The 24210-nt window shown below is 41.2% G+C and overlaps 1 protein-coding gene across 1 annotated transcript; it reads right to left on the minus strand.

Annotated features, from left to right (window-relative positions):
* Positions 1-22600: 22600 nt before the first annotated feature.
* On the minus strand, positions 22601-23805 carry LOC109340804. Its single transcript, XM_019578543.1, has 3 exons — positions 23332-23805; positions 22844-23234; positions 22601-22758 (listed from the first exon to the last, which is right to left on the minus strand). The coding sequence occupies exons 1-3, from the start codon at positions 23803-23805 to the stop codon at positions 22601-22603; spliced, it is 1023 nt and encodes a 340-aa protein (XP_019434088.1).
* Between the last annotated feature and the right edge of the window lie 405 nt (positions 23806-24210).

Below are 24210 nucleotides of genomic sequence, written 5' to 3' on the forward strand. Positions count from 1 at the left end.
ATGTTCGTTGTTGTATTAATCGAATACAACAACATTGTCTAATGTGTTGTTATATGAATCAAATAATATAGTGCTCCCTATAATGAGCGTTATTGTATTATATAAATACAACAACACTTCCTAAAATTTGTGTTGTTGTATTGTATACATACAACAACGCTTTCTAGAGCTTCCCCTAGCTTGCGCTGTAGATTTGCACATGTTAATACCTACATATACATTTATTGAGCCACAAACATTCTCAACAACACAAACACATTAATACCGACTAGAAGTTTGTATTATTAACATCAATACATGAATATAGTACAAATTACAAACAAAGAATATCATGTCAATTATGTTTTGACAGAGTACATAAAATTACAAATAAATAATATAAGTACAATATATGAAAATTACAAACAAACAAAATTATGCTATAATTATACAATGACATGCATCTACTTTTTCCTTTTCTTTGATTGTTCTTGACTTGGAGGAACATATTGATTCACCCAAAGCCCCTCATCATGATCATCTCTTATATATAAATCATCATCCATACTTGCTCCGCTCTCACGCGATTATGATGTTCCAAAATAAGGATCATCTTCAACATCAATATCTTCACATTCTTGGTCATGAATATTATTGACGATTATTTTGTTAGTTAAAAGAACAATGGACAATTTCATATCAGCTAGGTCACTAACATAGAATACTTGTTGAGCCTGTGATACTATAATAAATGACTCGTCTTTATATCATAGCCTATTAAGATCCACCTACATGAACTCTAACTCACCAACTCGAAGTGAAAAATCCATATTCTTATCAAAGACTTACATTCAAGAACGATGAAAAAAAAATCTGAATCCTCTCAAAAGGGATTCACATCAAGTGGTATCAGAGCTAGTCTTGTGTAAGTCAAGTATCCTTTAATTTTTCTGTCAAATACATAAACACAAAAAAAAATATCCTACCTTTATCATTACCCAACAAAGCTGAAAACACATTTGCCTCAAAATACATATTAGCCAAATATTTTATGTTTGTTAAGTCTATGAGTTCGCCATATTTAAAACAACTCTTGTTTAACTTGATTTTATAAAGAACCCGAGGAGAAATCAAGAGAAAGTGAGGGAGAGATACACACTAAACACATTGAGAGAAAAGAATCAAGAGAGAAGTGAGGAAATGTCTAGTCCTACAAGAGATGAGGCCGAGTCCCCCAGGATCACGGCCTATATGCAAGAAATTAATGCAATGAGTACACAATTCCGAGCACTTCAACAACAATTGGAGGAGATGCGAGTTCAAAAAATAGAAGGCAACACAACAATGGTTCGAGTGATTCTGAACCAGAAAGGAGAAGGAGGCTGAGGGAAAGGAGGAATGGTGATGGTGGCCATAGGGAGAGGAGGATGGATGACCAAATGGATGGGATCAAGATTAAAGTCCCTACCTTCATGGGGATGAATAATCCTGAAGCCTATCTAGAATGGGAGTTGAAAATGGAGCAGGTTTTTTAATGCCATAATTATTCTGATGAGAAAAAAGTCAAGGTGGCAGCCTTGGAATTGAAGGAGTATGCCATGGTATGGTGGGACCAGTTTCAGAAGGAGAGAAGGAGGTGTGGTGTTGAACCAGTGGACTCTTGGGATGAAATGAAAATTGTGATGAGAAAGAGGTTTGTTCCAGCATCCTATCAAAGGGATATCCATAAAAAACTTCAAAGGTTGACCCAAGGAAACAAATCACTGGATGAGTACTACAAGGAGATGGAGTTGGCTCTTCTAAGATTCAATTTTCAAGAGTATCATGAAGCCACTATAGCACGGTTTCTTCACGGACTGAACCATGACATTCGGGATGTAGTGGAGTTACAACCATATGTGGAGTTAGAGGACCTGATACGACAAGCCATGAAGGTAGAACAACAACTGTGGAGGAGAAAAACCAAATACTCTTCCAACACAAAATTCCAATCTTCAGGGTGGAAGGACAAGTCCAAGAAGGAGGGGCCCATTCCAAAGGAGGTCGTGAGCTCTTCCCAAGGGAAGAAGCCCATGGAAAACACCACTAGGAATATCTATTAGCAACATTTCTTTGTTGTGCAAGCAAGTTATCTAGTTTCTGACTATCCTTAGAGAAATTTCAACTTTTTGTTTCAAACATGCATTCATTTTTTCTAATAGTGAACATTTTTCACAAGAGAGTGTCATAGTCAATTTAGAAGAAGCACAATCACATATTTCGTTTTGGAGCTGAAGTTAATCAATAAGTTTCTGCATTTCTAAATTTTTCTTTTTCATGCACCAAAATTACTCTTTTGCTATCGACATTGATTTTAGCTAACTTTTTAAGATATTCATGTAATTCTATGTAAGCACCATATAAAAAATTATATGTGGGGGAATCATCATAGTCATAATCGGAATTAGAAATACTAACCTTAATCGATTTGTCTTGCATGCTTGTTTCACAAGAATCATGATTTTGAGTCATAAGGCATAATTTAGCCGATTCTTCATCGTCCAAGGTGCTTGATGTGGCTTCTTCTTCAGTTATATTCCAAACAATGTAGGCGTTCTTAGCCTTCATGTCCCTTGATTTTTTCATGTAATTATCAACCCTTTTGAGATAGGTAGGAAATGAGAACTTCATGTTTTGTACCTTCCCATACTCATGGAAATTGATCTTCTCCTTTGTGTTCTTGCCCTTCTAGATTGAGTCTTTTGGATCTTTTCGTTGAAACTTATAAATGCTCCTTTCTTCTTTAAGAACTTTCTGAATTTATTCACAAGGAGATCCATGGTTTCATGGTCAATTTCAGGGGAATCAAAATCTTCATCATAAGGTGTTTCCTCTTGAATTTTTGCATGCAATGTCGTAGCCTTGAGGGAGATACCTTTCTTTTTCTTGTTTGTTTCTTCATGTTGTGTCAAGTGGTCTAGATCCATCTCATGTTCTTGAAGCTTTCTGAAAAGTGTTACAAGTGACATTGAATCCAAGACCTTGGATTCCATAATAATTGTCAGCTTTGGTCGCCATGTCCTATCAAGACATTTTAAAACTTTGTTAGTCATTTCACCATTAGCAAGCATTTTATATAATGCAATAAGATGATTAACAATATGGGTAAATCTTTTTTGCATTTCATTTATTAATTGGTTAGGAAACATGCAAAACAATTCATATTCATGATTTAAAGCATTCAATCTTGCATGTCTGACTTCACTAATACCTTCATGGGTTTCTTGTAAAGTATGCGACATTTATTTGGCACTTTTGCATTGTGAAACTCTAAAGAACTCAGTATAGAAAAGTGCAGAAGTAATAATATTTTTAGCCTTCAAGTTATGTTGCACTTTTCTCTTTTCCACATCGGTCCAAAGACTCTTTGGCTTTTCTTTAGTTTCACCTTCCACCAAGTATAGTGGAATATGAGGTCCATTTTGTACGGCTTCCTAAATATCTGTATCTATGGCGTCAATGAAGATCCTCATTTTTACTTTTTAGTATGCATAGCCCTCTCCACTAAAGACGAAAGGGCGGTTTATAGAGGATCCTTCACCATTGAAAGGATTTATAGAGCGCATTGTGTATATACCTAGGATCTCACAAATTAGTGATTAAGCTAGTATGTTTGAACTAGCTTTTATACCACTTATTGGTTAACAAGGGCTTTATCTTCACCTAGAGGGGGTGAATATGTGGTTCTATTACAATTAAACTCGATTCAAAATACAAAAGATATTCTCAAAAACTACTTACTTTAATTGATTAAATGAATAGTTAATCAATTAACACAGAGTTGAACTTAATCGATTATATGAAGACTTAATCGATTAACCTGATGGTTTTCTTGAAAATATTTTGGTTCTTGATGCAACAAGAAAGTAGTGATTATACTAATCTAATATGCTCTTAAACTGATTACAGAATATCATTAACATACGAGATTCACTTATGCAATGATTACTAAAAGAATTCTATCAAATAATGAAAAAATGTGATAATTGCATGTAAGTAAAAGAGTATGGTAAGAGAGAAGATGACACAAACGATTTATCCTAGTTCGATTACTAATCTATGTGCAATCTACGTTTAGGCCTCCTCTTCTGATCTTGGGAGATTTGCTTCACTAGAAGAAATCAAATGTTTATTACAAAGCACTTCTTCACCAAGACTTCTCTTGGACCTAGCTTCTAATGGCTCCTCACCACTTCTAACTAAGTATCCCAATGAGACGTCTTCTCGGACCTTGAACGCAGCCTAGGATTTCTCCCAAATTTCTCTCTTTCTCCTAGATGATACCTCACACCCTCAAAGAGACAAATTCACAAAACCGACCATAAAAGATGTGTACAACTTTCTAATGCACCTTCAATGCGGTTAAATATACACTAACAATTCAGAACATAACCCTTTGATGAATCTCACACACATAGATGAAAATGAATGAATAAGATTCACAAAAGGAAATCTTTGAAATTCTCAAGACATGAAAATAAACTCTTTTCAAAGATACTAAAAAATCTCACTTTTTCACATGCAATGTTTTTTTTTCTCTTTTTCAGAAATTACTTCTTCAAAATGTGTATCACTTTTCCATCAAGTTTATGTATTACTAAAAAAAATTTGGTTGCTTTACATATGGGAAAGGATGGTAAAAATACCATTCAGTTTCGAACTGTTCTCTTGGGATAATCGATTAAATTGTCACTTAATTGATTAGTGTTTATTTAAAACATCCAAGATTCCAAAACACAAACTGACTTAATCGATTAACCATGTCCTTAATCAATCAGTTGGGTTTCCCATTTACAAAGATTTAATCAGTTAAACAAAGTCTTAATTGATTCATGATTTTCTTAATATACATATTTGAATATGCATGAACCTCTAATCGATTAATGTTGATGTATGCATGTTGCATGACTAATGAATGATGTTGATGTATGCATGACGCATGACTTTTAAAAGGATATAGGTATTAGTGCCTACAATCATGTATGCATGCTAAAATATGTTTAACTCATGTCATTACGCTAGAGCTGACGTTCAACAGTGCACATTTTAGATATATAACAGCCCTTTCGGGTGCTTTCTATGTGAGTGTAGTAGTAGATAGTCATGATTAACAACACTTTTGTGAGCGCTGTTGTATGGCATACATACAAGAGTGCCATCTCCAACGAGCGTTGTTATATATTTCATGCATATAATAACGCTTGTTAGAATATGTGATATTGTATTGTTCATAAATATTCTCAACAACACATATATACGACAGCGTCACTTACAACAGGTGTTGTTGTATTAATCATACACAACAACACTATCTATAATGTGTGTTGTTATTTTAATCATATACAACAACGCTCTCTATGATGTTCGTTGTTGTATTAATCGAATACAACAACATTGTCTAATGTGTTGTTATATGAATCAAATAATATAGTGCTCCCTATAATGAGCGTTATTGTATTATATAAATACAACAACACTTCCTAAAATTTGTGTTGTTGTATTGTATACATACAACAACGCTTTCTAGAGCTTCCCCTAGCTTGCGCTGTAGATTTGCACATGTTAATACCTACATATACATTTATTGAGCCACAAACATTCTCAACAACACAAACACATTAATACCGACTAGAAGTTTGTATTATTAACATCAATACATGAATATAGTACAAATTACAAACAAAGAATATCATGTCAATTATGTTTTGACAGAGTACATAAAATTACAAATAAATAATATAAGTACAATATATGAAAATTACAAACAAACAAAATTATGCTATAATTATACAATGACATGCATCTACTTTTTCCTTTTCTTTGATTGTTCTTGACTTGGAGGAACATATTGATTCACCCAAAGCCCCTCATCATGATCATCTCTTATATATAAATCATCATCCATACTTGCTCCGCTCTCACGCGATTATGATGTTCCAAAATAAGGATCATCTTCAACATCAATATCTTCACATTCTTGGTCATGAATATTATTGACGATTATTTTGTTAGTTAAAAGAACAATGGACAATTTCATATCAGCTAGGTCACTAACATAGAATACTTGTTGAGCCTGTGATACTATAATAAATGACTCGTCTTTATATCATAGCCTATTAAGATCCACCTACATGAACTCTAACTCACCAACTCGAAGTGAAAAATCCATATTCTTATCAAAGACTTACATTCAAGAACGATGAAAAAAAAATCTGAATCCTCTCAAAAGGGATTCACATCAAGTGGTATCAGAGCTAGTCTTGTGTAAGTCAAGTATCCTTTAATTTTTCTGTCAAATACATAAACACAAAAAAAAATATCCTACCTTTATCATTACCCAACAAAGCTGAAAACACATTTGCCTCAAAATACATATTAGCCAAATATTTTATGTTTGTTAAGTCTATGAGTTCGCCATATTTAAAACAACTCTTGTTTAACTTGATTTTATAAAGAACCCGAGGAGAAATCAAGAGAAAGTGAGGGAGAGATACACACTAAACACATTGAGAGAAAAGAATCAAGAGAGAAGTGAGGAAATGTCTAGTCCTACAAGAGATGAGGCCGAGTCCCCCAGGATCACGGCCTATATGCAAGAAATTAATGCAATGAGTACACAATTCCGAGCACTTCAACAACAATTGGAGGAGATGCGAGTTCAAAAAATAGAAGGCAACACAACAATGGTTCGAGTGATTCTGAACCAGAAAGGAGAAGGAGGCTGAGGGAAAGGAGGAATGGTGATGGTGGCCATAGGGAGAGGAGGATGGATGACCAAATGGATGGGATCAAGATTAAAGTCCCTACCTTCATGGGGATGAATAATCCTGAAGCCTATCTAGAATGGGAGTTGAAAATGGAGCAGGTTTTTTAATGCCATAATTATTCTGATGAGAAAAAAGTCAAGGTGGCAGCCTTGGAATTGAAGGAGTATGCCATGGTATGGTGGGACCAGTTTCAGAAGGAGAGAAGGAGGTGTGGTGTTGAACCAGTGGACTCTTGGGATGAAATGAAAATTGTGATGAGAAAGAGGTTTGTTCCAGCATCCTATCAAAGGGATATCCATAAAAAACTTCAAAGGTTGACCCAAGGAAACAAATCACTGGATGAGTACTACAAGGAGATGGAGTTGGCTCTTCTAAGATTCAATTTTCAAGAGTATCATGAAGCCACTATAGCACGGTTTCTTCACGGACTGAACCATGACATTCGGGATGTAGTGGAGTTACAACCATATGTGGAGTTAGAGGACCTGATCCATGAAGGTAGAACAACAACTACGAAGGAGGAAAACCAGATACTCTTCCAACACAAAATTCCAATCTTCAGGGTGGAAGGACAAGTCCAAGAAGGAGGGGCCCATTCCAAAGGAGGTCGTGAGCTCTTCCCAAGGGAAGAAGCCCATGGAAAACACCACTAGGACCAGGGAGGTCAAGTGTTTCAAATGTCTTGTGCATGGCCACATAACATCACAATGCCCAACCAGGAGTACCATGATGGTGAAGAATGGAGTCGTGCAATCTCAATTAGAGGCTTCGAGTGTAGAGGAAAGTGAAGAGGATGTTGATGTTCCAGAAGGAGATCTTCTCATGGTGCGAAGGCTCTTAGGGAGCCAAGTTAGGGAGGATGAGGAAAGTCAACGGGAGAAAATTTTCCATACTAGATGTTTGTAGTAGGGAATGTTTGTTCCCTAATTATTGATGGTGGCAACTGTGCCAATATGGTGAGCACTAGGTTGGTTTCTAAACTCAACTTTGTGACGAGGACCCACCCAACCCCTTACCGACTATAGTGGTTAAGTGAGGTTGGAGAGATTGTGGTAAACCAACAAGCAGAGGTTCCCTTCTCTATAGGGAAGTATGAGGATTCCATACTTTGTGATGTAGTAGTAATGGAGGCCAGCCATATTCTGCTTGGCAGGCCTTGGCAATATGATAGGAGAGTCATCCATGATGGTTTCTCTAACAAGTATACATTTATGCATTGTAATAAGAAAATTGTATTGTCACCCTTGTCCCTAAGTCAAGTTGGTGAAGACCAAAGAAAGTTAAAATAAAAAATGGATCGAGAAAAAAAGTACAAAAAGAAAGAGAAAGAAACAATCCACAAAAAAGGAATGAAAAAGAAAAGAATGAAAAAAAAGATGAGAAAAAGAAAAAGAATGAAAAAAAGAAGAAGTTTGATGGCTTCCAAAGGGGAAGGAAGGGGTGCTTTAATCTCTAGGAAACCCCTTTACCTACTCATTAGACAATAATTCTTTTTTAAGTGCTATCTCTGATAATGTTTTACCTGATTCTGTAAAATGTTTTATGCAGGAATTTGAGGATATATTTCCTCATGAGGTCCCACGTGCCCTCCCACCTTTAAGGGGAATTGAGCATCATATTGATATCACTCCCAGAGCATCTTTGCCCAATAGGCCCGCCTATTGGAGCAATCCTCATGATACTAAAGAAATCCAAAGGCAAGTGGAGGAGTTGATGCAGAAAGGTTGGGTTCAGGAAAGCATGAGTCATTGTGTTGTTCCTATAATCCTTGTGCCCAAAAAGGATGGGTCCTGGAGAATGTTTACTGACTGTAGGGAAATTAACAATATCACGGTAAAGTATCATCATCCTATCCCTAGGTTAGATGATTTACTTGATGAACTGTATAGTGCCGACATATTTACAAAAATTGATTTAAAAAGTAGGTATCATCAGATTCGCATAAGGGAAGGGGATGAATTGAAACCTGCTTTTAAAACTAAATTTGGGTTGTATGAGTGGTTAGTTATGCCTTTTGGGTTAACTAATTCACCCAACACATTTATGAGGTTAATGAACTATGTTTTGAAAGAGTTTTTGGGAAAATTTGTGGTAGTATATTTTGATGACATATTAATATACAATAAAAATATAAATGAACACTATGAACATATTAGACATGTCTTACTTGTGTTAAGAAAGGAAAAAATGTATACTAATATTGAGAAATGTTCTTTCTGTGTGGATCATGTGAAATTCTTGGGCTTTCTGATTATCGCCCAAGGGGTCCATGTTGATTAAGAAAAGATTAAGGCCATCCAAGATTGGCCCACCCCCAGGACTCTAACTGATGTTAGAAGCTTGAGTGGCTTGGCTAGCTTCTACCGACGCTTTGTTAGGGACTTTAGTACCCTAGCCACACCCCTTAATGAAGTTGTTAAAAAGAACATCGGCTTTAAATGGGGTGAGAAACTAGAGGAAGCCTTTAAGAGGCTTAAAGAAAAATTATCTAATGCACCCATTCTTGTTTTGCCTAATTTTACTAAATCTTTTGAAATAGAATGTGATGCATCTACTGTGGGAATTGGAGCTGTGTTAATGCTGGAAGGACATCCAGTAGCTTATTTCAGTGAGAAACTAAGTGGGCCAATGTTGAACTATTCCACCTATGATAAGGAACTGTATGCCTTGGTGAGGGCACTACAGACTTGGAAGCACTACCTCCTGCCAAAGGAGTTTGTAATACATAGTGACCATGAGTCACTAAAATACTTAAAGGGGCAAGGTAAGCTTAATAAAAGACTTGCTAAGTAGGTTGAATTCCTAGAGCAATTCCCTTATATCATAAAACATAAGAAGGGAAAAGCCAATACTATGGTTGATGCTCTGTCAAGAAGACATACTTTATTTTCCACTGTTGAGACAAAATTGTTGGGCTTCGAATTAATTAAAGATTTATATATTAATGACAATGATTTTGCTGGTGTATATAATAAATGTGAAAATGTTGTTGTCGATGGATACTATAGGAAAAATGGATATTTATTTAAAGAGAATCGCTTATGTATTCCTAAAGTGTCCATTAGAGACTTGTTTGTTAATGAGTCTCATGAAGGAGGCCTAATGGGCCACTTTGGGGTCCAAAAGACCCTAGATATGTTAAAAGAACACTTCTACTGGCCTCACATGAGGCAAGATGTGCAAAGGCACAGTGAGAACTGCATTCTTTGCAAGAGGGCGAAAAGTAAGAGTATGCCTCATGGGCTTTATACTCCATTACCCATACCTGACTATCTGTGGGTAGACTTATCCATGGACTTTATGGTAGCCTTGCCACGATCTAAAAATGGAAAGGACTAAATTTTTGTCGTAGTAGATCGTTTTTCAAAAAGGGCACATTTCATACCTTGTAAAAAAATCGATGATGCAACTCATATTGCTGACTTGTTCTTTAAAGAAGTGGTATGACTACATGGTCTACCACACAGTATTGTAAGTGACAGGGACATTAAGTTCCTTAGTAATTTCTGGAGGACTTTGTGGGGAAATCTTGGGACTAAACTCCTATTTTCCACCACGTGCCATCCCCAAACAAATGGCCAAACTGAAGTTGTTAATAGAACCTTATCTACCCTTTTGAGGACAATCATAAAAAGGAATATTAAAAGTTGGGAATAGTGCGTGCCCCATGTTGAATTTGCCTACAACAAGGCCACTCATAGTACCACGAAACTATCCCCATTTGAGATAGTTTATGGGTTCCAACCCCTCTTGATTTAATACATGTGCCTAACTCTTCTATGTTGCAACATAAGGATGGTAAGTCCAAAGCGGACTATGTGAAAAAGCTACATGAACGGTTTAAGGCCCACATAGAGCACAAGACAGAAGGATATGCTAAACAAGCCAATAAGGGACGAAGAGAGGTGATTTTTGAGCTCGGAGACCTAGTCTGGGTATATATGAGAAAGGAGAGGTTTCCTGCACAAAGGAAATCCAAACTCCAAGCTAGGGGGATGGACCATTTCGCATGCTAGAAAGAATCAACAACAATGCCTACAAACTAGATCTACCAGGTGAGTATGGGAATATTAGCGCCACATTTAATGTTGCTGACCTTTCTCATTTTGATGCAGGTGACGAAGACTTTGATTTGAGGTCGAATTAACTCCAAGAAGGAGGGGATGATATGAACCTATCAAGACCCATCAACAAGGAAGAACTAAGTGGGCTAGGAGGGCCCATGACCCAGTCCAGAACCAAGAAAACACACTAAACTCTCATCCTGTTAATAAAGGAAGTGGCAGAATCAACAAGGCCCAACAAGGAAATCAGGCCCATACATTGCACCATTTCTATTGAAGTAACCCAGGTTGGCCACGACCAAGGAGGGAACACTTGAGGCATGTAGGAGTCCCATTTAATAAGTGGGGATTATCATACCCACATGTAGTCTAGGAATTATTTCCCTTCCTTATTTGAAAGAACAATCATTATTTGCATTTTTCAGCTTTGAGTACTTCAACTTATAGTTGTAATAAATTGCATTAAGAACCATGTAATCCAGGTACAAATCAAGGGGGAATCCCTTACTAATCTAGTCGTGGATCCACCCCATGAAGACACAATGGATCCTTGCCTAATTTGAAAGAGCACGTGTGAATCCAATCTCATTTGAATGCCATAAAAACCTTCCTTACTTGGCATAGGCGTGTGAATTTCAAAATGGAGAAGATCATGACAAATCTTTCCTTATTGAGTCAAGCTAGTAAATAGTCAAGGATTTCCTTCCTTATCTGGTGGAGCGTTTGAATTCAAAATGGAGAATCAAATACGATTTGAATTTACCTTAAAGAAGATCATGGCAAATCTTTCCTTACTTGGCATAGGCGTGTGAATTTCAAAAGGGGGAAGATCATGACAAATATTTCCTTTCTTGGCCTAGGCGTGTAAAATTCAAACAGGAGAAGATCATGATAAAATTTTCCTTAATGAATCAAGCAAGTAAATGGCCAAGGATTTATTTCCTTATCTGGTGGAGCATTTGAATTCAAAATAGTGAATCAAATCTGATTTGAATTTTCCTTAAAGAAGATTGAAGCCATAATGAAGAGCTATGAAGACAAGGATTTAATTCCTTATTCATTCTAAGAGCTCCCAATTTCGAATTTGGACATTCAACACTATGAAGGTGTATTCTTGCAAAGCTCTAGCCGAATGAGCACATGGAGAAAGGAATAAGGAAAGACATCGCTCCTAAAGCTTAGCCAAATCAGCACATGGGAAAAACAAATTAGGAAAGTCTACTAAACCTAAGGCTTGACCGAATTAACACATGAGGGAAAACAATTAGGAGCAACCAATTAATGTAATTTATCATTTTAAACATGGGTAATAGGCCTAGCCGAATTCCCCCTCTATTTGTACCAAACAACACATAGAAATAAGACAACTTGAATTTTATTTGGCAAATAATCCTGTGCTAGTTGAGTTTCTCCTAGTTTCTTGGTTAAACCAAGGTCATTTCTTATCAAGGTTCTCTTTCTTGTGGCGAATTACATTAGGCTTATCAAGCAATCAAGCTTGTGGCGCCTTCATCTTCCTATATAATCTATCTTCTTCTATCAACTTCAATCTTCAACCACACACGGCCAAACGATCCCCACACACACAACCATCAACAAATATCCATACACAATTTCCCTAAATAATCCACAAGCCCACTCAACCTTCACCCCAAAACCCACGGTCAAACACACTCCACAAACAACCAAAGACCAAACCAACACAATCATACCCCACGACCAAACAATAACCCAAAACAAAAACCAATCAAAAATTTATTAAGTTTCAAAGTGCAAAAATCCACATTCTTCTCAAAGACATACATTCAAGAACGATAAAAAAAAAATCTTAATCCTCTCAAAAGGGATTCACATCAAGAGCAACAAGAATCACCCACTATTTTGCATTTTACTTTGATATTCTTGTTTCTTCGTATAAAACGTGAAACCATTAATTAGGTAACCAGTATAGGATAAGACATGAATACTAGATCATTGGCTAACCATTTCAATCTTTCGGAAACCGAATGTGCATTTGTATTCAACTCCTCAAGAATGTGATTTTTTAGCCACTTTATCATAACACTGAATATGCTCTTTGGAAATCCAATCTTCATTCTTACTTATGTTAGACTTCCTAAGCATCTCCTTGTGTCTTTTAACATATGGCTCAACCTCGTCGGCATTATGTAAAACATATAAGTGTTCTTGTTCCAATTCCCAATAATCCTTTCACCAAATGTTCTTTTTGCATATCGAGGATTTGGAATGCTTATTAAATCACAATCGGTACAAAAATCAAGGGCTTCTTGAATAATACTGGCCTTGATCGGTTACTCACATACCCTTTTAATGTCTTCATATAATGCTCAAAGGGGTACATCCATCTCATGTAGGAAGGGCCACTGTTGAAAGAGTTTTCTAAATTGGTAAGACAAGTTTCTGATTGATTTATTTAGTTACTAGTTTATTCTTTGCTCGCCATCTCGGCTTTGTAGGAAATAATTTCCAACGTTGATATAATGGTTTCAAGAATATTCCATTTGATGAAAAAATTAGCTTTATTGAATTATTTACACCTTCATACCATCTCGGCTTTGTTGAAAAGAATTTCCAACGCCGGTTTACTGGTATGAACTTAGAAAATTAACACAAGTGATAATGAGTGATATTTATTATCATTTTTATAATCTGAACTACTTCCTTGTGGACGATTGGTAAAGTATAAATAAATAAAGCAATAAATAAATGTTAGTTGCGGAAATGTAAATGACAGAAAGTAAATGTTAGTTGCGGAAAGTAAATGACTGAAAATAAAAGTTAGTAGTTAGATCACTCATTATGACTGTGTATTTTCCTTTTCACAAAGATAAAATTTATGAATTAAATTGCACTTTGATTCAAGGTTTATTTTTTTGTCAACAAATAAAATTTATAAGTTAACACTTTACTATTTTACACTTGCATCTTTTTCAAGACTCAATTGTAGTATGGTATAGAGTTATGTTGAACCACAAGGAATTGCCTAATAGAACATTATTATAAACATGTTATGTTACTAATAAAGATTGACCATATTTTTGATTGGTTTTGTTTCTGAAATTCTAACAAGTAAATATAAACAACTAATATGCACAAATTCTTGAGGAGAAAATTTAGTTTGATTGATGGAAATATTTCTTAACATGTGTCTATGAAAAATGTTTATAAAAGTTATGTGTTTTAATTTGGTTATTCCAAACATCAGGTCATAAAATTTCCTCCATGCCCCCAGCGAGAAAAAGTGTTTTTTAAACCTTGCAAAATATACTAATCAATAGAAAACTGTCGTTCGATGAAATAAGTTGTCAAGCCTTATTTCAGGTTCCGTAAACATTGATTAGCCTTGATTACAAGGTTCTTAAAATGGATGTTTTGGTTTGGTAAATGAACTAAGGTGTATTTCTACTTTTTAGATCATTTGTCAAGACTTTAAAAAGAAGAATTTTGGATCTTGATATCCAGTTTTAGGTGATCAAGCTAAAACCACATTAAGCACTTTTTAAAGAATTGAAATTGCCAAAGCAATAACTTAAACAGGATTCAACATAATGAAACAAGAAGTTACAAGAAATATTAGTGAGCCAAAAATTCAACTAAGATTTAGGAGCATTAGCCATATTAATCCAAGGATTTAAGATACTTTACCATGCACAAATGAGATTGCAAAATGAATTTTTACATCTCATTTGATTACTCCTTCTCCTCTTGAATTAAAGAGAAATTACAAATACAAGTTACCTAAGATAATTTGGAATAGAAATCCTCCAATAATTTACAAAGAAGAAGTAGAAGAAGAGAGAAATTCCAAGACCCTTGTAAGCTACTCTCCTCCACCGCTAAGCTGTTGACCAAACCCTTCAGCATGGGTTTGGTTACTTGGCCAAGCAGCTTAGTCAACTACTTGGGGCTGAGACACCCAAGCTATGGTGAGCTACTTGGCCTAGCTATTGTGAGCTACTTCTCAAAAGCCTAAGGAGACTACATAGGGTGAGGTCATGCATGAGGTAAGCATGCTTGGGTGCTAAGTTAACTTTGGCCAACTTGTTGGGTACACACCGTCAAGCGCGTATGGGCATCGCTGAGCTGCCTGCTTGAGCAGCATGACGTGTCTGAAGTTGATGTGGCTTGGTGCTTGGTTCCATGCTAGGCGCTCCATGTACCACACTAAGCTGCAGAATGAGCACTTAGCGTATGCCATTGCCAATTTGAAAAACTAAGACCATTTGAGCATAATGATTAGAGAAGAAGAGAATAAGAACAATTAAGAATGAATACGGTGAGCTACTGTTGTTTCCAAGAGTCCCACGAGTTTAATCTTGATTCATGTATGTCTTGAACTTGAAAATGCACGATCTATTATCTTGAAAAGTGTTGTCTACATCAAAACTAATATATGCATTTACGCTTTCAATTTTCCCATATTTTTTTTGATGACAAACTATTCTAAGTTTCTTCAAGACTTTGCAAGTTTTGAGATGAACTACTCTTGAAAAATCTTAATGGACCACCTCTAGATCTTATTAAACCTAAAAACGTGAAATCAAAGATAAACTTTATCCCCTTTTTTGCATGATAAAAAATAATATATATATATATATATATACACGTATGTGTGTCAAAGGTCGAGAATATGAAATATAATGAGTATAAGATTTGAATGAATATAACAGGTGCAATATAATCTGTTCTTTCCTAGAACATAAAGGTACGGGACAATAGTTGATCGGTTGTTGAGGATGGTGTATCTACATGAAAGAACGTCAACGTAGCAGGATGATGTAGAAGAGCTGGACTCGCCGGTAGAGGTACCTGAAAAGGTTCTCCGACGATCAAGTCAGTATATGAACTTGGTGATAAGTGTATGGGGGTATGAGAATATGAATAGAGATAGTAATAGAATGAGTAATGCTAGAGAGTAGAGAGATTAAGATACTTCCTGTTTGGTAGAGACTTTTATTTATAGGGGGAGAGCTGACTTTGGGCCTTTGGCAGGTAGTGTAGCACGTAGCAGACCAAGGGTATTGTCGGGGGTTGCTTTTTCCGTGCCAGGCGGCCTGCTAGGGCCGTACTCTGCGCCACTCTTGTCTTTTAGCTTGTGGCTGGTTTGGCAGTCATTCTGCAGTCTGCTTGCCGTGTTGGCAGGTGGGTTGGTGAGGTACAGATGGCGTGCCAGGAAATGTCTCCAAGATCAACTCTAATTGGCCAAACACGCGAGACCTACTTCGGCGACCAAGCATGTGAGTCTTTGGATCGCCGGGTAGGAACAGTTGCCCCTAGTCTGCCAGGATGCTGGGAGACTCTATGCGAGCCTCACACGACTTGGATTACTTCGTGGTGGAACAATTGCCCTCAGTCTGCCAGGATGTTGGGTGAGCATGTTGGGAGACTCTAACGATCTTCAAACGACTTCTGCCTGGGTGATCCGAATGTATGAGACTTGGTAACCTGAGATTGAAAGGCGTTGTTTTGAGCTCGCCAGGGCGCCGGGCGAGTGCCGTTAGAGACGTCCCTCGACCTGGTGATTGCCTAACTGGGCGAGTTGGTCTAACTTTAGCAACTAGGTGCTCTTCTTGTTTGAGATTTTGTGACGTGTCTCTTTGGTTCTTCGCACCATGTGGCAGGTATTAATGACCTTGGGTAATGTATCCGTTGGGGTGGGACGCCTTATCATTACCTGTCGTGACCCTTGATGTCCGCCGAACTTTGTCATGACGTGGGAGAGACTGCTAGTTATACAAGTGCCCGCGCGTGGCATGACCTTTGATTTCCGCCGAATTTTCCTTGTTTTTCGGGTTTCCGTTGGATTGCAATTGAGTGTTTTCCTACGGTCCTGATGAGGATGGGGATGGGCCTGGCCACTGGGCCCATGGCTCAGGTTTTTCTATAAATAGAGGACGTCTCGTGGCTTTTCCTCTTCTACGTGTTTCCATCCTCCCTGAATACTTTCTGCGATTTTTTGCTCCCAGCGTGGTCTTCTTCTAGATTCTCCTTCTTTTCAACTTCTTCCAACTACTTCCTCTAATCCAGGTAACACTCGTTTCTCATGGTTTACATTTGCGATTATGAATCTGATTCTGATGTGGAGATCCTTCCTGGACCTCCACCGTGTTTCCAAAAACCACCATCCTCATCTTATGCATTGGTGGAGGTTCCCGAGCCGTTGAGCATCGTCCCTCCTCCTCCCAAAGGTGGAGGTATAGGGTTTCAATGGGGAGGTGCCGACGATTACTTGGCCTCACTTCGTGCCAAGTATGGGTCTGTTTTGAGCGGCAGTTCTGAGTCTGAGTCTGCATTTGATGACTCTTGTGATGGCAGGTTCATGACGACGAGGACGTATAAGGCCAAGGCCCGTCAACTGTCTATTCCTGCGGAGATGGTCGGGGAGGAATCCCGCTACTGGTGGGTCGATAGGGAGGTGCTTGGAACTCCTAGCACGTTCCCCTACGGAACTCCCCACAACGTACATGTGGCCAAGAGGTCTTTTCATGGCTTTGAGATCAGCGCCCCTAGGTCGGGGGAAAGGGTTTGCTACAACTTTGCGGAGGAGAAGAGTGACAAGTACACCTTCTTCCTTTATGAGGTGTACTGCCGACGTTCGGGGCTTCGCCTCCCTCTAGAGGAATGGGACGTGCAAGTCTTGGAGCATTTGCAGATCGCTCCTAGCCAACTGACCCCTAACTCCTGGGGGTTCATCCGAGCATTTGAGATCATGTGCAAGGCGGCGGACATCCCTTGCACATTAAAGTTATTCTTTTGGATGTTCCGCGTCGGTCATCGCACCAATACTGACGAAGACAAAGAGGGTCGCCACGGATGGACGTGTCTTCAATCTCGGCCCAGGCGGGGGTTATTTACGCGATTTTCATCGAATGAGAAAAAGTGGAAAGGCGGATATTTTAGGGTGAATGTCAAGAAGGCATTCAACTCCTGGTGCTTTAGCAAATCTGGCACGCCGCGATTTCCCTTCGCGTGGAATAGGGACATCCATCAACGACCTCACAAGGGTTTTCTAGTGGAGAATGAAGATTTGTCTCCGGAAGAGGTGGAAGCCGTCAAGGCCATGACTTACTGGATAGATGAGGGAGGACTTCTCCCTTGCTCGGCGATCCGGGACGGGGGCGGAGCTTTAGTGGATTTTGTTGGTGGGTGGGCCGGAAGTTGACTGCCTTTATTGCTTGCTTTATGTATCTCCTTATACTTTTATTGACGATTTTATTTCTTTTTGTGCAGTCGAACTAAAAGCCAAGATGAGTGAGAAACTGAGGAAGAGCATGCTGTTGAAGAGGGCCGCCGACCTGGTTAAGAAAGACGCTGCTGCTTCCAAACGTCAGAGGACGAGATTCCCCATGCCTTGCCCTATTGAGGGGTCTCCCAGCCAGACAACTGTGCAACCAGCTTCAGTGGGTGGGGGGCGCCCTGCTAGGGATTCGTCTCTGCCTGAGCAGCCCGAAGACTTGGTGGATCAGGAGTTGGCCCAGAGGGCTGCTGATCCGCCTCTTGCTGTGTCTACCGAAGCGGTTCCTCCCGCTGATCCTACTGGAACTCCTCGGTCTGCACCAACGAGGGTGGAAGAGAGCGCCGGTACCTCGGCGACCCCTGCCTCTGGGCAAGAAGCTGGAGTGGACGTCGATCGCCCCGCCCATCCAAGCAGGAAGAAAATTTCCAAGGGCAGTCAAGATCGCCTTTCTTCTGTTGGCGTCCCCAAAGTGATTGACCAGGCACTTATGAACGTCCAGACCAAGGAGGCTTTTGACAAGTTACCCTTGCCCGTCCTGTTGCAACACGTGAAGGGGAATGTCGTCCTCATCGCCTCCATCCAGAAGTACTCGGAGATGGATGGGGTCTTAGAGTCGCGGATCGCGGATAGCGCAATGGCGAAAATTCGGGCTCTACATGAGGCGGAGAAGCAGAAGATGGCTGATCTTTATTCCACCGAGAAGGGGGAGCTCGTCAAGCTGGGCGAGGTCGCCAGGGCTCTGATAACGGATTTGTCAGCCCGTGTGGGTTTACTCGAAAGCGAAAAGATCAAGCTTACCGCCCAGGTGATGGAATCTGAGGGGGCGGTCCGTGCCAAAGATGAAGTGCTCCAGCGGGGGAATCATGAGATTCGTCTTGTGAAATAGGAGGCTACGATTTGGAAGGCTTGTGCTGATGCTGCCGAGCAAGAAAAGGCTGCACTTCTTGTGCAGATGCAGGCGTTGGGGGAGGAAAAGGCGTCACTGGAAACCCGGGTTCGGGAACTGGAGGGGAGGCAGGCGGCCATGGAAGCTGAAAATGTGCAGCAGGAGAAGCTTGTGGGCGAAGCTGCTGTAGAGGCGTGGGAGAGTGCCCAGGCCCAGCTGGCTCTGGCTTTTCCAAGGACTGATTGAACTTGGATGCAACTGGGTGCATATGTGGAAGATGGACGTCTGCTGGCAGCTGATGAAAATGACGATCCAGTTTTGATGCCTTTTCCTGGTCAAGACGGGGGGACTTTGTAATCTTTCTTTTTAAAGTATCTTGTAATAGTTTCTCTTTAATGAATGAACAGCTTTGCGATTTTTATTTTGTTTAAATTCTGTATCCAAAATGACTTTGTACAATTGCCGGACGATTTGTGTTTAAATAACTTTGAATGTATGATGGATTTAATTCTGGATTTGATCGCCTTTAGTGTATCCGGTGAAGTGGGAAGTGATCCTACTCCGGCCGGGCGAGTGCATCAGGCAAGGGGGGCGAAAACCGGCCCCTTGTGTGAATGTAGAAAACCACGAGTGGGAAGTGATCCGCGCCTCGGGCATGTGATTGCACCAGGCAAGGGGGGCGAAAACCGGCCCCTTGGGTGAATGTAGAAAACCACGAGTGGGAAACGATCCTCGCCTCGGGTGGGTTATTGCATCAGGCAAGGGGGGCAAAAACCGGCCCCTTGGGTGAATATAGGAAACCACGAGTGGGAAATGATCCTCGCCTCGGGTGGGTGATTGCATCAGGCAAGGGAGGCGAAAACTGGCCCCTTGGGTGAATGTAGGAAACCACGAGTGGGAAACGATCCTCGCCTCGGGTGGGTGATTGCACCAGGCAAGGGGGGCGAAAACCGGCCCCTTGGGTGAATGTAGGAAACCATGAGTGGGAAACGATCCTTCAAAACGAAACAAAGTATCATACCTCGTTATCATGTATATTTGAAAAAGGTTACAAAAGAACGACCAATCGCGCATGGGGTTGTCGGTTAGGCATAAAATAACCGGAGGTTGGCGGCGTTCCAAATCCTTGGGATGTCTTTTCCTGCCAAATCTTGAAGTTTGTACGCCCCTTTGCCGATCTTGCTGGTTATGCGGTAAGGTCCTTCCCAGTTAGGTCCCAGCTTGCCTTTTACCCGTCCTATATCTGCTCTCCTTAATACCAGAGTTCCTTCGTCAAACTAGCGGGGAACGACTGAAGGGTTGAATTTCGCCGCGGTTTTCTTCTTGATGATCTCTTCCCTCAAACGAGCCCTTTCTCGGATTTCTTCCACTTCGTCAAGGTTGTTTCTGAGGAGAGATTGGTTGTCACCCTCGTTGAACTGAAGTATTCGCCAGGTCGGTTCTCCTATCTCGACCGGGATCATGGCCTCCACGTCGTATGTTAAGTTGAATGGTGACTCACGGGTCGTAGAATGGGGAGTGGTTCGGTACGCCCATAGTACGTGATGGAGTTGGTCTGGCCAATTTCCTTTTGATTCGTCCAGCCTCTTCTTTATACCTTTTAGGATGACCTTGTTTGCTGCCTCGGCCTACCCATTAGTTTGTGGATGCTCCACTGAAGTGAAGTGTTGTTTAATGCGGATGGAGGCCTGACAACTATTCTTGGAACCTTCGATCGGCAAATTGAGTGCCGTTATCCGTTACTATGGCGGACAGGATACCAAAACGAGTGATTATGCTTCGCCAAGTGAATTTTTGGATATTTGCTGAGGTGATGATGGCTAATGCTTCTGCCTCTATCCACTTGGTGAAGTAATCTATGGCGACTATCAAAAATTTCCATTGCCCCGTTGCTTGAGGGAAAGGCCCCAGAATGTCCATACCCCACCTGCAGAAAGGCCAAGGCGCTTGTGTTGTGGTTAATTCTTCTGGAAGGGCTTTGTGGAAGTCAGCGAAAAGTTGGCAACGAGTGCATTTTCGAGTGAGATCTGCTGTGTCCTTTTCCATTGTGGGCCAGTAGTATCCAGCATGTAAGCCCTTCTTGGCGAGCGAGGCGGCGCCCAAGTGATGCCCACAACTTCCTTCATGAATCTCTTTAAGGACATAATCCGCCCGTTCTGGACCAAGACATTTAAGCAAGGGGGCGGTGAATCCCCGTCGATATAGTGTCCCCCGGACCAGGGTGTACCAAGAGCAACATCTGAGGAACCATTGCTTCTCTTTTAAATCAGAGGGCAGGTTACCATGGAGGATGTATCAGATGAAAGGGCCCGTCCAGTTGGCTGGGATCTCCACTTGTTCCACTGCCATGACACTTGGGTGGTAGACTGTGCCCTGGACGACGGACTGATTGTTCCCGAAGCATTTGGTACTGGCGAGTTTGGACAAGATATCTACCCGGGCATTGCTTTCACGGGACACATGCTGAATGGTTGCTTCATCGAAGTCGGCAATGAGCTCTTTGACTTTGAGCAGATATTTCCCGAGGAGGGTATCCTTGGTCTGGTATGCACCTGTAATTTGGGAAACAACTAATTGGGAATCACTGCAAATTAATACCTTATGGGCGCCCACTTCTTTTGCTAGCTGTAATCCGGCGATGCAAGCCTCATACTCTGCTTGATTATTGGATGTTGGAAATGTGAAGGTGAGGGAATGCTCGATAGTTACCCCTTCCCATCCTCCAGCATAATTCCATCCCCGCTGCCTCTTGGATTAGAAGACCCATCAACAAAGATAGTCCACACCTGCTCTCGATCGCCCTCTAGTGTGGCCAATTCGGCCATGAAATCAGATAGGACCTGGCTCTTAATGGTCGTGGGAGGTTCGAAATGGATGTCAAATTGTGAGAGTTCTATTGACCACGTGATCATCTGCCCAGCCAACTCTGGTTTATGCAAGATTTGCCTGATTGGTTGGTTGGTTCTGACAACAGTTGCATGAGATTGGAAGTATTGGCATAACCTTCGCGTGGCTATCAACAATGCATAAGCCACTTTTTCCAGCTTCTGATACCTCAGCTCCAGGCCTTGCACGGCTTTGCTTGTGAAATAGACAGGGTTTTTTCCTTCTGCCGTTTCTCGGATCAACACGGCGGCGACTGCCTCGTCGGACACGGCCAGATATACATACAGAACCTCGCAAGGCATTGGCTTGGAGAGAATAGGGGGCGGCCAAATATTGTTTGAAAGTGTTGAATGCCGCTTCGCAACTGTCAGACCATTCAAACCTCTTGCTCTTCTTCAACAACTGGAATAAGGGAAGTGAATGTTTCGCGGCGGACGGGAGAAACCTGGACAACGCAGCTAGTCGTCCATTCAACTGTTGAACCTCTTTGACTGTGCGGGGGCTCCTCATGTCGATGATCGCCTGGCACTTGGATAGATTTGCCTCAATCCCTCGACTAGTCAGAAGAAAACCGAGGAACTTGCCAGCCTCCACTCCGAAGGTACATTTCTCTGGATTGAGCCACATGATCTTCGTCGGAGAGGCTTTTGGCGATCATATCATCCATGTAAACTTCCATATGTTCTCCAGTCTGGCCGGCAAACACCTTGCTCATCATTCTCTAATAAGTCGCCCCAGCATTTTTCAACCCAAAAGGCATGACGCTATAGCAGTTGGCAGCCTGATCAGTGATGAACGCTGTTTTCTCCTGGTCGGGAGGGTACATCGGAATCTGATTGTACCCGGAATATGCGTCCATGAAGGACATGTATTGATAGCCTGAAGAATTATCCACCAAATGGTCAATATTGGGAAGAGGATAAGGGTCTTTAGGGCATACCTTATCGAGATCCGTGTAGTCCACGCACATCCGCCACTTCCCAGATGATTTCGCGGATGAAACCCGCCTCTAGCAACTCGGTAACCTTCAAGGCGACCTCCTTGGTTCTGTCAGCCCCCATTTTACGCCTTCTTTGCGCCACCGACTTAGCACCTTTTTTGTCGTTAGCCAATGGCAGACAAAGGAAGGATCTATACCAGGCATGTCTGCTGCTGACCAGGCGAAGAGGTTCTGGTTCGCCTTCAAAGATGCCTCCAGCCTCAACCTTTGACTTGGCGGACGGGTACTGCCAAGATACACTACCTGTCCTGAGGATTGGCCCAACTATAGAGTTGTTTTTTCCCCCTCTAGTTGTGGTCGAAAGTCTCCTTCGTCCGCCAGGACATCCAGTTCCACCATATGCACGCCCCGAGGTCTTTTGGAAGGGGGGCGTGCTGTTTGCTGAAGTGGGGGCGGAGACTCATCTGGTAGCAACTGCGAGCCTAGTGCTGATTCCCTTTCACTATGCAGACTTGGAGGCTGATTGAGAGGAACTTCATGCATAGATGGGGCGTAGAGACGATCGCTTCAAGCCTGTTCAAAGTTGGTCGGCCGATAATGGCGTTGTATGCTGAATCGCACTGGACGACCAAGAACTTTGTCTGGACCGTCCTACTCATAGGGTGGTCGCCGATCGTTTGCCAAATCTCCACATACCCCCTGGGGGTGATTCGCTGGCCGGAAAATCCGACCAACTGCCCATCATATGGCAGGAGGTCGCGGTCATGGAGTTCCATCTTTTCAAACAAATCCTGGAAGATGATGTAAGCTGAGCTACCCTGATCAATGAATAGGCGGCTAACCTTCTTGTTATTGAGCTTGGCGGTGATGACGAGGGGGTCATCGTGCCCTCGGACGACACCTTCATAATCGCGATCGTCGAATGTAATAGGGGGCGCTGATCTGTAGCTCTGCCTCTGCTGGGAGCTCCTGGCGGCGATGTGCATTACCTCCCGCACATATTTCTTCTGGGCGGCCTTGGAGGTGCCCCCGGTGGCAAAGCCTCCTGAAATAGGGTTAGTATCAACTGGGCTCCGTGGCCTTCGGTTGTCTGTACGGTGCCTATCTGCTTGAGGCGGTGGGGTAGGGTGCCGTTGTTGAAATTGCAGAGGGGACCGCCTTCTTGAAGGCTCGGGTCGACGATGTTGTGGCGATCACCGACGTTGTTCCAAGCCCGCGATGAACCGCTTTAAATGACCAACCTTTTAGGTATCAGTGGTTACAATACACCTAGAAGGGGGGGGGGTTGAATAGGTGTAGCGGTTAGAATAGCCGCTTTTCGAAAATCAACACTTAATGCTGAATCACCCCTAATTAATCGATTACAGGATGAAGATAATCGATTAACAGAA

Source organism: Lupinus angustifolius, unplaced genomic scaffold (genome assembly GCF_001865875.1).
Source record: "Lupinus angustifolius cultivar Tanjil unplaced genomic scaffold, LupAngTanjil_v1.0 Scaffold_253, whole genome shotgun sequence".
Classification (NCBI taxonomy): domain Eukaryota; kingdom Viridiplantae; phylum Streptophyta; class Magnoliopsida; order Fabales; family Fabaceae; genus Lupinus; species Lupinus angustifolius.